At 48.2% G+C, this 15,231-nt stretch overlaps 1 protein-coding gene across 5 annotated transcripts in view; it reads right to left on the reverse strand.

The window, feature by feature from the left end:
* Positions 1-15,231, reverse strand: part of hth (Meis homeobox homothorax) — a 479,196-nt gene that overhangs the window by 96,119 nt on the left and 367,846 nt on the right. For all 5 annotated transcript variants that reach the window (XM_086904801.1, XM_086904800.1, XM_086904799.1 and 2 more), the window contains one exon: positions 5,414-5,490. In XM_086904801.1, coding sequence (XP_086760927.1) covers positions 5,414-5,490 — 77 coding nt within the window. The remainder of the gene's footprint in view (positions 1-5,413; positions 5,491-15,231) is intronic.

The following is a 15,231-nucleotide window of genomic DNA, read 5'->3' on the forward strand; positions in this document are numbered from 1 at the left end:
TTCTGATCTGAGAGATTAATCGAGCTGTTTACTTTAAGAAACTAACGGATATCCGTCGCTCGGATAAATTCCATCTTGAACTCAATTCGAGCGCGGTTTCATCCCCGCGATACAACCGGTAAGTCAGCACGCGTACGAAGGGTAACACACGGTAACAAGCTGGCAACGGTTCTAACTACTGTCCAGGCTGATATATGTGACGGAAAATTGTGGGCGAAGGTAGAGGGGAAAGGAAGCGCGAAGAAGGAAGAAAAGGAAAACCGACCGAGAGAGAGAGAGAGAGAGGGAGAAAGACAAAGAATACAAGGCGAATCTTGCAAGAAGTACTCTTGGAAGAAAGGGGTGGAACCCTCCTCCTTCGCGGACAAAGGGACAAAGGGAGGGCGGACCTCTGTGGGAGAGAGTTTTATTTCACGAATTATTTCATTTGTCTCGAGTTATTCCAATTAGAGCTGGGGACCGTTTCTAAGCGGGCCAACACCGTCGTCCCTGGGCGCGGCACCCCTTTTCGTCCACCGGAGGCAACGTTCCACCGGTGCAACGGCCACGCTCTAATTGCATTACGGAAACATGAGTTTCCCCCGGCGAAATATATCACGAAACTTATCGCGCCAGAGAAGAAATTGCCGTGGCTCTCGCATACACTTCGCCGCCGCGCAAGTGCAAGCCTCGTAAGCTCCAGGGCCCGCCTACGTGCGCCCTTATACCTGCCCACCCACGCCAAGCATACATCACGGCCCGCACTTTCGCTCAAGAAGAAGAAGAAGAGGAAGAGGAAGAGGAAGAAAAAAATCTCCTCCTCCTTCTTTCCGCCGTACCTTCGCTCGAGCTTCCCGCTCGTTTAAGTTTCGCGAGGTATCTTTTCCCCCTCGCGGGGAACACTCGGTGGAGAAAGCTTCAACGTCGGAGAGAAAGCAACCGCGGCCGAGGGCGAGTTTACCGTTTTTACGTAATTCTCTGGTCTTCTCAGAGGAGGAGGAGGAGGAGGAGGAGGAGAGAGAGGCACGATGGACTTAATTAAACTCCCGAAGCCGGGGCGAGAGAATGCGGAGAAGCGGTCGCCGGTTATTTCGGAGCCGAGCGAAAAGTTATGCGCTACTAATTTGCGCGTGGACACCGGTTACGGTTAATTACGAGGCGGGAGAACGTCAGCGATATGGACAGATGCCTGAGAAAATATTGGCGGCACGAGGTGGCTTGTAAACAGGGATCCTTGCCAGAAATTCCGCCCGGCCCGCCTCGCCACCAGATGCATGCGTCTCCCTTCCGCTCGCCGCGCGATTAACACCGTTCGGGACCGGCGCGGCCTAGCAATTATCGTGGCATCGCGTGGGCGTCCCTGGAACGTGCACCCGAATAAATATCAACCGAATCGAAAAAAAATCACGATCCTAACCTCTCTCCCTATCCCCTTCCAGTCTTCTTACACTTGATTTGTGTTCAATTACCGCCACCTTCTCTCTCTCTCTCTCTCTTTCTCTATCTGCGTGCGCGTGCGTTTTCTTGTTATAGTTGCGAGTCGGGGATGGACGTTTCGGACGAGGCGTCGCGACGATTTTATTTATACGGCGGCGCAAACCACCCGCGTCTCCGTGGCGTCGAGGGAAGGAGCGCGAAGCGGAGCGGGCAGATGGCACGGACAAAACGTGGAACGAGGGAGGGGACGTCGGGCAATTCGTTTCGCATTTTATATCCGGCCTCGGCCACCCGTCAGCTGATTCACCCCTCCCCCCCCCCCCTCTCTGGACGACATCGGGAACGAGGATTTTATTTCGATCCTTGGTGGGGTTTAGTGAACCTGAGACGGCGGCCGGCCTTCTCGGATCTGCGGGAATAATTTAGGCGGATGTTGTTCTTGGAAAATTGGAGGTTGGAGGAGGTTGGTGGGAAAGGTGGGTGGAGGGAAAGTTTACGATGGATCGTCGCGGGTCTAAGTGAGAAGAAGCGGATAACAAGTGTTTGAACGGGCTCCTTTTAGATTTGGGCAAAGGGAATTCTTCGAATTTGTTCGAAGAGGAATCTTTACGTAGATATTTTCCCCGGTTTTTCCTTCGTTTTTTCTAAATTTTCTTACTTGCGACGAAAAGTTCGTCTCGATTGGACGAAACGAACTGTCCTCGAATTCTTTACGATTCTTTATCTCTTTTTCGTTGGATATCACTCCTCTTCGAAATAATAATAATAATCCGTTTCTTCTATCCGTTTTGTCCGAGAGAGAAAAAAAAAAAACCTTGCAATTTATCTTCGTTGTATAATTCCTGGAATTTATTCCAGGAAAAGGATTTCGGTTGAAGCGAATCCAATCCCTTCCTCCCCCCTTCCGAAATTTCAACGAGAGAGACAACGAGGGGAGGAGGGGTGAGACGCGTATTTTCCGTGAAGTTGTTCGAGAGCGGAAGGGTGAAGAGGGACGCTTAAACATCACGGTAAACAGGGACCGGTGTAATTCGGATGCTGGCGCAGGTGTTACGCGGAAACATCTATCAAGATGGCGAGATACGAGGCGAGGGGAGAGTCCCGTCCTCTGTAAAGGGAGGTGAGGGGTGGAAGGAGAATTGTGGATCAACTCGAAGAAACGGGGGATTTCTTCGGGACAGGACGCACTAAGCTTGCACGAGGGTGCTCTCGTCTTAACCCTTCCCTAACGGATCGCTTGGAATTAACTTTTCTCAACGACGCGCCTCCAAAGAGAGGCGTCCTTTCTCGCACGACGATGGATCCGGCCAAAGAATTTTTACTTTCCAAAGATATTTCGTTATTTGTAAGTATTCGAAGCGACAGGAAAGGAAAGTTTAGCTTCTTCGGTGACTCTAGAAATATATATTTCGTATTTATTTTTTTATACGATACGATAAACTCAACTTTCTATATTATTATTATTATGAAAATGAAAAACAGATCGTTTAACGATAATTCAATAATCACGATATATAATAAGAATTTACGTTTCTTGCAGATAATATAGAATGAAGAAATTCAATTTATCTAATTTACCATCCCGATTAAATATATCCCACCCGTTTTATAGATCGAGAAAGAAATTATTATATCGGTATACTCCGCGGCCCTATCCACCACACCGACCCACTAAATAAAAGAAATATTCCGGCCAATAACGTTAAGTAGACGTCTCGCCCGACACCCTAAAATCGCCATCCCCTTCGATATTCCACCCACGAGCAAAAACCCTCGCTTCCAATCATCGTCCCCCTTCCCAATCTCCTGCTAAATTATCGATTCGTCGTAAAAGGACGCGGCATCGACAACAACAACGTGGAGAACGTCTCTCGAATGTCGGGACACACGCGCTCGATCGACGATAGTCCCGAGATGGCGGATCGAGCAATTAAATTGGCGTTTTCCGGCGAGAACGAAACGAAAGGAGCGAGCTAAATCCCGCGAGACTAATTCCGGCTCACCCATAAACAGCGCTCGAACGATTAACCGTATCATTATGAATCATAAGAGGGACGAAGGCACCACCGGCCTTTTATTAATTGCGATCGTTTCGACCGGCATTCCGCGCACGGCAAATTGCCGCGAGGTAACGCGAATCACCATAAAATGTAACTTCGCCATCTTGTTGCTTGGAATCTCGAGCATGTACCTCACTTTTTTTCTTTCTTCTCTCTTGTTACTCCTTTTTAATCGATGGAGAGTGAAAAAAATAGAAAAGAAAAAGGAAAGATTTGTGGAGATTTAACGTGCTTCGTATATCAACGACGCATTCCTGGAATATTCTCGGTAACGATTATTGTTCGGTTGCTCTCGATCGAAAATCGAATCGTGTGGATTTTTGGAACGGTAATATAATTTATCTCTCGTCGACGACCTTTTTCTCGCTCTAAGATTCGATTTATTTTGCACGAGTTTAGTTATCGAACGAAGTAGAAAATTTTAGAAGCAACGGTTGATTTACTCGACTCGGAAACGTTATAGAACTCTTGGAAGGTATTCGAAGCGAATTCGAATTCCTCGACGCTTATCAGCCGCACCTGCAACCGCATTCTAAGCGGATGCAGCCACCTACCTACCTACGAGGTTAGCCGGTTAACCTGTTCGATCGAGATCCTGGCGGTGAATCCTGTGCTGGATCGCGTTGTCGCGCATTTTTCGCTATCGCGTTTATGGCGTGCGGGAACCGAAAATCCTCGCCAAGTACACGCGCCCGTGAGTGCGTTTATCGGTAGCGTCAAAATTCCACTGAATTTACGGTACTCTCCTCGGTCTCGATACAAGGATTCTCGAGCAACAGGGACAAGAAGAAAGGAAGAGAGAGAGAGAGAATTAAAAAAGAGGGAAGAGGACGGTGATGGAGAAGGAAAAGGCTGGAATCGAAGGCTGGTTGTCTCTGGAAATCTCTCCCTCCCTCCGTCGACGGCCCAGATACGAAAATCGTAAAATCGGTACATAATAGCGGCTAATATAATCCGGTACGGCACTTCGCGCCGAGATTAAAGGTGCATAAAGCGGACTGTCATAAACGTTTTACAAGCTGCTCGCCGCCTACCTGGCTGCAAGCCGTGCAACGATAGATATACGTTCCCGGAACGTCTCGTTACGTCGATGGAGGATGGCCGTCGATACGATGGCTGCGTTACGATTTTATTTTATCGGTCGAAATCCGCGGGGGAAATATTCGTTTCCTCGCGTGTTACTCTCGCGTGTGGTCGAATCGAACAACGAGAAAAATAAATAAAGGAGTAATAAAGGAGAAACTCGTGATCGTCGATCGATGCTACATTGGGGGGAGGGGAAGGGAGGGGGGAGGGGGGGAGTGATTGAGAATTTTACGAAAGGTGAAAGGTGGAAGAAAGATATTTTAATTCGAGTAAAAATTCAAACGTGAAAAATATTAATATTCACGCATTTCGGAGAAATGGAAGGTTTCCAGGATCGGCGCTATTCTATCCTCTTAACGACTATAAATCGCGGAGATCGAATTGCTGAATTCCACGCCCGACACGCCGATACGTCAAATTCTTTTCCGCTTGGCTCGTTGGTCGTTTTCCTTCGGAACGGAACGCGAAAACCCATTGAAACGGTGGCTTTATCTTCGACAAGGGGCACGCCAGGAATCCACGACAATGCCCCCGTCTTAATGGCTAGTAGTAGCGGGGCACAGATATCGCGGGAATTTCGAAATCCGGGCGCGTCCCCTCCCCTTGTGCTCAACACAATTCCTCGTATTTCGCGCGATCGACGTATTTAGCTGATCGAGTTGTCGTTTAACCGACTTAACTTGCATATCATTGTCGCAACCGGGGATATAAAGAAGGAAATTTGTATCTCGATGGAGAGATACGAACCAGAGGTTGGGAAAGTGTCCTCGATTTCAGCTGGGATTACGTTAACTCCTCGAAACGCGCAACAACGAATCGAGTAAATTGGCAAATCGAATTACTGCACTCACCAGTTATTAACTTGAAGGATCGTCAACCCCGTGTCTTGAGCCAATTGCTTCTTCTGGTCTTCCGAGGGGTACGGATGCTGGAACAGAGAGGAGAAAAAGAATAATTTAATAACTCTTTCGAGAGTACGATCGAGCAATAAACGAGTGGGGTTCGAAAACAAGTTCGTTTCGAGTCGAATCATAAATTCGCGGACGTTTATAATGTCTATAAACCCCAATCGATATTTTTCCGGCATAAATCATTCTCATTACTATCTATTATATCCAAGTATCCCTGTAAAATTTCTCTCCAAACCTCGTTGCGATGCCTCTCCCGAAGGCAAAATCGCTCTCAACAGTCCCTTTCTCTCTCGATCGTTCGTACAGATTTACCATCTTCCCTCGTTGGAATTCCTTTATTGGAACTTAAATTTAAAAATTTTTTATCAACTACATACCGTTATTATATAGGTACTAAAGATTAAATCACTTTGACCACTTGACCCTCCCTCCCTTCCTCCTTGCTCGTAAATTTTAAACCTACGATTCTTCCTTAACAATTCGTTCAAAATTCTGAAACGTATATAATCTCCCTCCACGAACGATCGCAAATTCAAGGAATCATCATCCTGGAAAGAATCGATCCTAAACAACGATCTAAACCTATCCAAAAAAAAACCTTTTCCTCCCAATTTCTCCGCGTTACATCTTTCTCTGAACGACTACGAACTACGAAGCTCGTGTCCGAGACGAGGGAGGCCCGGTCGCAAAACTTACGCGTTATTTACGACGACAGTGCGTCGAAGCGAGGGCAAAGCCCGGCCGTTCCGCGTTCCCCGCCGGTCTATGCTTTTAAACAATTTATCGAGTGATTTATCGCGTAACAGGTAAGTGCACAGAGCGCATAGATGGCACGGGGGACTTTTATCTGGCATTCGCATTACAGGGCGTCGCGTCGTCTGGACGCACCTGCGAAATACTATTTATTGCTGGGCAACGACGACGAAAAAAGAGAGAGAGAGAGAGAGAGAAGAGAGGAGGAACGACAAAAATAGAGGGAAGAAGAGAAGGAAGTGGTGGAGGGGGAGAGAGAGAGAAAAAAAAAAAGAAGGATCGTTACCTCTCGACTGTAACGGAAGAGAGCCACGTTTTATCGCGTTTTGTCGCGTCGATGCAGATGCACACACGGCGATCCATCGTGCGCGATACCCTCGTATTGGCTTTCAGGAAGATGGACTTTACGAGGAGAGGGAGGGGGGGCGGGGAGAGAGAGAGGCCATTCGAGATATACTATATACGGGGAAAGAGAGAGGTCAATAGAGAGGGGAGGGACGGGGCGGAGATAGGCGGTTTACAAGATAATCTTTGTGTCGCGAATTATTGAAGGAAATCGACGGATCGGCGACGATAAAGCCCGTGAAAACGACAGGTTTACCGGTGAGCGAGGGATTTAATGGAAAGGTCGTCGCAACTTTGTCGCTCGTTCCGAGGTGGTCGTTATAAATTATTCCCTTGTCGCGTATGAACACCTCCCTCCCTTCTCTTTTCTCGAGAAACTCGTTTCCGAACGAGCAGCAGCGATAACAACCTCTACTTTGTCACCGAAATAATTCCACGACGAGAGAGAAGAATTTGCGCGATTGTTATTATTGTGGAAAAAAGTCAAATCAATTGAAGGAATTCCGTTCGAATAGACTTTCCCTATCACAATTATTATTATTATGGAAGATATATCGCGTCCGATCGCGTAAATTGCGACGAATCATTTTTGAAAATCGAGATCGGAGGCCGATATAAGGGTATCCGGTTACGAGATTGAATTAAAATTGAATTTTAATTCGGCTAGAGGAGGTTGGAGTTATACATAGATACGCACGCGTTAAAATTCGATACGACGCGTTTGAACACGTTTGTACACGGGGCGAGGGAGGGGAAAAATGGGGCGGCGTGACACGTGAGCGGGAAAGGGAGAGCAGCATGGCATTGGCAACAGCTCAAAGACGCGGCGGCGAAAGCGGAGCTAGATGCATAAATGATGCACTCCTCGGTTATTCCATCGGTCTTGTTGCGCGAGTCCATAAATTCGTGTATAAATCTCATCGTTCTTCCAGCGAAGTTACTGCTCGCATTAATTTCGCACTTGCGGCAACGCCGCTCTCCTATGCGCCCGGAGCAACAGGAAGACGAACGACACGTGCCCCAAAGTGCGCGCGCGCGCGCGCAAGCACGAGAGAACGAAAACATTGTCGCGAACCGCCTTCTTCACCACCGATGTTGATCCCTTTGAAAATGATACTTGGAACGTTCCATCGCCCCTAATTCGTGCGTAAACGCGTTTAAATTTATTTTTAATTTCGATGATCGTGTGCGATATTAACGTCCCGTTTAACCCTTTGCCGCTCGCGTTAAATTTATTTCGGGACGCGAATAAAATGTGTATGTAATTTAAAAAAAATGGAAAGAAACGAATAGAATGATATAAGCGTAGAGATTGATTATAATAATTTCGATATTAAACAAATCCGTATTTTAAGACGAATTTTTACGCAAGATTGAAATGGTAGTAGCTGTCGAATTATATCACGGGTCATATGCCGTGAATGATGAATAAGAAAAACGGGAGAAAAAAGCGACTCACGCGATCTACGGATAATCACGTTAATTATATTACGCGAGGTACACGAAACGTTAATCCCGGGGGGACGATGCGTCGTGCATCTTAATTCTCATCTCTTGTATTAACTCCCATCGCGATATTAAAGTCGTCGTAAAGCGAGGGAACAAATCGCGATGGCCACGAATCCATTTATCACCGAAAAAATGGGACACGAATGTTGAACAGTATTGGCTATGAGTCATACTTCTACATTTTGTATTTATATAATTTTAACTGAACCACCCCATCTGAAACCATTTTCATTCTTCTGTATTAACGTTTATCACTTCATATTTTCCTCGTATCGATAAAAATAAAGTAAGGATAGAATTTCTTTAAAGAGATACTTTAAAAATTATCGATTGAAGGATTTGCAAAAGTATTTCTAATAAAGATAATAACGCTCGATTCGGCATCGATTCAACTAATTTTTCAACACCCAGATTCGTATCTATTCCATTTCAAAAAATATTCCATTCCAAATCGTTCGGATGGAAGAAAAGAGTGTTTCAATAAAACGATATTGTAACAATAACCGCTCTCTTTCCCAAACAAAACCCTTTCCGCTCGATCAAGACAAACGCGTTCGAAAAAAATACCCACTTTTCGAAACCTGATCCAAAACCGGTTCCAATTAATAATTCATTCTCGACGATCGAAAATATTTCCTTCCTCCTTTCCTTTCATTCGAATCATACCGAAACTAAAACTATTTACGAACGACCTCTTACCTCGCGACATGGAGCACCACACCGTGGCTTCCTCGCTCGGGCAAACGCGTACGTAAAGCGACGCACGACCTTTGGAGCGGTCGATTAAATCAGGCTCTGGTTCCGCGACACGCTCGGCGCGGTAATTCAAGGCCGGCTCGTGCGCGAGCATTAAATTCGACGCGGAGTATCGGGGCCCAACGAGCCGATGCCAAAAGTTGCGCGCGCTCGCGTGATCCGGCTGCGCATAAAAGCCCGCGGCTGCACCGCAAGCGGGCCGAACCGCATCATATTTTTACATAATTAGCACGTGGCGCTCGTGGTATTACGTTCCAGGCCTCGCGTCCCCCGCCAACCCCCCGCCGCTCGTTACTTTTTCCCCAAGCCTGCGGTATTTTTGGAAACCGCTGTAACCCCGTCCGCCTCCCTCCTCCTCCTACCCACCGCCCCTCTGTATATCATGTTTCTTGGAGGCGAGCCATGGTATACATGCACCAGAAGCGTGGCCTCTCTCTCTCTCTCTCTCTCTCTTTCAACGTGAAAGCCCATTGTGCGGCCGTGTATACTCGATCCAAGCGATTCTTATCCTAATTAAATCGGCCGAGAGCATTGTCTGCCCGTGGAGTTTCTATCGGATCTTGCCAGCTAGCGTTCTCTCCATTTGTGGCGTAACGTCATACCCTGGGGTATATATATATATATGTATGTATGTATGCATGCATATGTGTATATACAGTATATATAGGCCGAGTGGGGGTGGGAGATTGAGACGTGGTTGCGGATTTGACGGGGATGGATCGCGGAATCGAAGATCCATCCTACGGATCGGGTAACGCGAGTAATTGGACAGTGATTACAGTTTTGGAGGTTGTGGACGGTGGTGTGGGTTCGAATGGAAATTTCAAATTTTCGGGAATGAATTAAGGAGGGAATAATCGAAATTTAGGAAAAGAATAGCTGCGACGAAGAGTAGATGATTTTAGAATCATGAAATTTTGAATATCTCGTAAGTAAGATATTTGGTTGTTGGTCGAGAAGAAATCGAAAGAAAGGTGCAGGAGTGAATAATAATCCGAGAGAGGGAGAGGAAAAATTGATCGAGAAGAAAAAAGTCTGAAGAAGTTTTCCACTCGTGTTTCATTCATTCGCGAAAATCCAACCGATCTTGCTCCGTGGTCGCCTCGTTTGGTGTATGCATAAAACAATCAAGATAATTGTTGAAGCTACATCGGGGGACCGAGCGGCTCGCTGCTTTCTACCCTCGTCTGGGATCGTGGTGGCTGGCGGAACGGAAGGCGGGCGGAAGTAAAAGGGACAAAGAGGGAAAGAGAGAAGGCAGCAGCTATCCAATTACATTGAAAACAATAGTCTTAAGTGCTCGCGGCGGTCCGTTCTGCCCACCCTTCCCATGCTTTTCTCAACCGAAGGGTTGCCCCCCACCACCACCACCACCACCACCCGAACAGGGGCCACCAGTGACGATGCGCAACTTTGACTGGCTAAAAGTATTGCTCGCGAGAAAGTTGCAGGTAACATTCGGCGAATTGAATGAATCTTGCAGACGTCTCTCGACTTCTCTCGGCCGTTCGCCGATTAAGAAACGAGCGTCGTGTTAGGTGAGGGTATGTTGAGAATTGGTCGAGAAAGATTGGGGGGAAGAGTAAAATCGAGAATCTTCGATGCTGGTGTTATTTCGATTGGAAGATAATCGTACTGCAATTATTATTTCAATAGATAAATGGACGTGGATCCAATGAGTTGATAATCTCGAATTTTTAATTCCTAATTTGATGAAATTTAATGGCAAGTAAATAATTTCGAAATAAACTTGGAACGCGAAACACGAGTGAAAGAATCACGATGAATCACAACTCGGAGACACGACGCAGGATCGTCGAAGCGGATGGCGCGGCTAAACAAGCGATAAAACGAGAACGAGCGATAAAAAGACGATATGAAAACCGTTCTCGGTCTCGGCCCGATGTCTGGGGTAGAAACGAGCGAGGCGGAAGGCCGGCTAAGTGTGTAAATGAGTCGGTAGTTTAGCCCGATTGCCTCGAGACGACCCCTTTTCGTGGTGCTACGCTAACCTATCGTCGCACGATACCTCGAAGACGTAGAAATAACCGTGGCCCTTTTCGCCGACCGAACCGCTCCCTAAGACGATTCTCGACGAGATCGTTCGTGGCCCAAATTCAAATCAGTACGAAACGGCCGTTCACCTCAACTTTTCTCCACCTTCCCCAAATTCTTACTCCACTCTTACTCCCTTATCCACAGGTGTGCTCGCTTTCTCGTTCGTGACACAAATTCATCCTTCCCCTCGAAGAAGATTCATCCCGAATCTTTATCACTCACAACGGTATTGGCGAAAGTTCAAGAAAACGAACTCCTTCGAGGGAATCGACAAGTGTCTGCCGATCGACCTGAACGATAATGAATCAACGCGAGTGAGAAAGGAACGGGCGAAACGATTCCGCGGTCAGATTAATCGAGAGGAATTAGGGAGCGGTGCATCCCACAGGTACAAGAACAAGAAGACCAATTTCAACAACGTCTATTAATAATCAATGTGCTCGTATTAGCATCGCGCAATGTTTCAACCTGTTTCTCCGTCGGATAGCCTGGTCGATAAATCATAGGGAACCGAGAGAAGCGAGGCGAGAGCCCGTTATTAATCGTCGACCGATAAGCGGCCGACCGACCGGATCCCGCGGAATTGCCAAAGTCGAGGCACGATAACGAGGACGGGATCCCCCGTTCGTGGACGGCGTCTTCGCGGGCCAATTGCACGCGTATCCTCGTTAAAGCGGGCAGGATGATACGGGGACCGGTTGTCACGAAGAATATCTGGATCGTAACAGAGTCGATCGGCCAAGTACGTGGCCGCGACAATTTGCCGGCCTCTCGATGCTGCGTCAGGACGTGGATGTCGGAGGACGGGCGAGCACGATTTCCCGTCCTCTTTCCACTCGAGGCGTTCTTCGTCCCACCCCGAATGACACGTCGATGACGATCGGTGCTGACTCCGACTAACGAGCGGGGCGTTGGGGGCGTGGGATCGCGCCTCGTCATCGCGCGTCTCCGTTTCACCCTCGGTGTCGAAGGCGTTACAATTCGGACCCGAAATGTTAGAGTTAATTTATAGGATCGTTGGAGATCATATACGTGTATACAATCGATCATGGTTTGCTTCGATTGCTTGATTTTGCTTCAACGATTCGAGGAATAATAATATTTTGCATCGATGATCTTGATTGATTCTTTAACGATTTGAGAAAATTACGAAGAATTACAGGCGGTAAGTTCGACACTTTGGAATAATTCTCTTAGGAAAAAAAAAAGGGAGGGAAAGAGAGCATTCGCGCCACGGTCGACCGATTCGAGAAACCAGAGAGAGAGAGAAAGAGGGGGAGCTTGGTCTTTGCTGATGCGAGAAGCCGGGACGAGAGACGAAATAGGCGACGTCGGCGCGTCACTCATCCCTAATACCTTCATTCCGACTGTCTCGTTCCATCGGTGGATGGCTATATAAGGCATTTCCATGAGCGAGCATAACTTCGTTACCGTCTCGGGGGTTATTCAATTTCGGCGTTAAAATCCTCTAATGTGCCGTTATTGCAAGCGGCTAGAGAGGTGTGGAGGGGGAGGTAATGGCTGGCGCACGTCGAAAGGACTTCCACGGGATTTCCTTTAAGAGGAGAAGATCGTCCGCGCGAAAATTCGAACGGTCGTGGCCCATCCGTGGATGAAACTCTCCGCGCACGGAATCGGAGGATAAAAGGGAGATCATCGCTTGATTCCCTCGGATACGTGTCCATTTGTACGGCGTTATTATACGAAAACGTTATACACGCGTTGAAAAAAAGAAAAAAAAAATTATTAAGAAGATGCTCGATGTTGAATTGTTTAAAATTTTTTTCTATCGCGAAAAGAAAACAAGAAGACAAGAGAAGAATTGTGAAATTTTCAGCTATGAAAACACAATTTCGAAGAACTCGTTCGAACACCTCCACACATTCTGCCACGCGGATATAAACGAATGGATTCTCTTCTCGACGTGACGCGCTGGTTCGAGCTACTGTCAATGGATCGTCATCGGGGGAACGCGATGATTAGAATCGGGAGAGAACGAAAACGCGCCGCGTCTCTCTCTCGGTGTAATTACGGGCGAAACACAATGGAATGCCAATGGAGGAGTATGCTGGCGGCTATTCGTGCCGGCAACCTCGAACGATACGAGATAAGCCAAGCCCAAAGATGGTATGCCGCCGCGATGTTGACCCCGGCCACGACACCGCGCGGTGCATCCGTCTGCCAGATGGATATCGGTTGCCTGAATCTGCCTCGTCATCGCGCCCGCCGCGCTCCCTCGATAATCAGCCATTCCGGCGTGAAAAATTCCAGCCTGACTTGCTCTTTCCTACGATTTTTCCTACGATCGCCGGATAGGGATGAATATTAATCGATGAAACGACGCTCGCGCCGATCGTCGAACGCCATCGAGGTTGATGATGAAAACATTTTATAGAAATTCCATTTTCAACAATATAGTGGAAACGTGGGATGTAATACGTGTAAAGAGACACGATCTCTTATCTTGGACAATCGCGGAGAAGCTGTTAAAGAGAGAGATTGGTGAGAAGGGTGAGCCTGGAATCGATGCGAATCGGCGACTTGCGGGGCGTGGTCGAAGCGGGTCTCTGTGACACGGCCACCTCAATCACCGTGCGACGCCCAACCCTGTCATTATCACGCGACCCTGACCAGCATGGGGGGAGGAGGGGGTCCATATTCGCGCGCACGTACCCCTCGAACCTTGAGGCGCACGTTCGGGGTCTTGTTCGTCGAGAGCGAACGCGTGGAAGGGCGCGTGAAGGAGGAGACGAGGCGAGGGGACGTGGCGACACACCTACCTCATTGTGTCGTGCGTGGTGGTTCAAGGTTCAATCGTGGCGACAACCCGGAAGATGACCGTTGACCCGGGCCGGTGACCCGGCTTTGTCTCCCAATTCTCATTGATTAGGCCTCGTCCCGCGCCCCCAAGAATCGTCCTGGGGCCGTATCGGGCTGATTGGGTCGCGCTAATGAAACGACTGACGGCTACTCCCCCGACTAATCCCCCGACAAGGAGGAGAGGAAGGGAAGACCCGCGATTAACTGGCCGGCTAATGGACCCGGCAAACTGCGCACCTGCGATTTCGTTATGGGGCTGTTTGGACGGGGAGGGGAGAGACCTCGTTGATCGAGCATCCGAGAAGGCGTTGATTACTTGGTCCAAGTTACTCGCATTTCGCGATTGGATTCTCGCCTCGCCTATCAGAGTTCGCCTCTAATGGAACAACAACCAGTTTCCAATCGTAGTTTCGATCGATAACGGTCGGGGAAATTCTTGAAAATCCCGCAAAGTATCGAAGACCATCACCAACATCTTTTATTTACTCCGATCGATTAATGCTATACTCGAAAAGAAGAAGAGAAATACGCGAAATATCGTCCGCGCGAACCAACCTTGGAACCTTGTTCGAGTCGAAAGACACGAAAGTCACAGGGGGAGGGAACGAACGAAATCCCCTTTGGAGGGGCTGCCCCTTTTCCCCGTGAATCGGAACCGAAGCGAGCCGAGTGACTTGTGGGAATCGGGATAATTACAACGTTTCCGCTCGGTTTAGACGCGACGCCGGGAGGATCCCGGTAATAACGAAACCACCTCCCTTCTCTCCCCCCTCCTCCCTCCTCCCCCTGTTTGGAACAGGCCTGCGGGCGGCGATTCCACGCTCATGCTCGCGCCGCTAACCGGCAATCATCCCCAGTCAGTCTTTCAGTCAGTTTCGTTGCTATTTAATTATCCATTTAAACCGTATAATCTTGGCGGTACGATGCCGCGTGCGGGGAACGACACACGGGGAAAATCGGGGCGAGAGATACGGAGGAGAAGGGCGGCGAGGGGCGGCCGGGCGTCGGCGTGGAACGTGGGATCGCGCGCCGATCGACCGGCTTTATATCGGCGTCGGTGCGTCGGTATCGGTATACAACCCGGCCACCGAGATAAGGATGGCAGACAACTTTGTTGCGAAACAACAAACGTTGTTGAGCGTTTCTAGGCCGTCGTCCGCCACGCGATACCTCGTCGTTTTCGCAAGCCAACTCCTGATTTACGAGCCGCTCAGCCTCGGGTATATAAGCTTTTTACGATTAGCAAAATCGTAAGGAGTTTTACGGGATGGATCGAAAGCCATCGTGCTCCCGATTCTAACGAAATGTGGAACGAGAATTTCTCTCTTTCGACGAGAGAGAACCGAGTTGGTAGTTTTTTTCTACGAGTTAAAAGAAACCGCACGTTTCGTCCCGAATTTCATCGAAATCGGAATTTTCTTTGCAAATTTCACATTCGCAAAATGCGACCAATTTCGACTTTATCCACAATCGAGATAAAAAGATCCCGTGTCCCGTGTTTCAATTCCGTTGGAATC

This window comes from Apis florea, unplaced genomic scaffold, assembly GCF_048593485.1.
Source record: "Apis florea isolate Af1SG1 unplaced genomic scaffold, ASM4859348v1 contig_2350_pilon, whole genome shotgun sequence".
NCBI classification, from domain to species: Eukaryota; Metazoa; Arthropoda; class Insecta; order Hymenoptera; family Apidae; genus Apis; species Apis florea.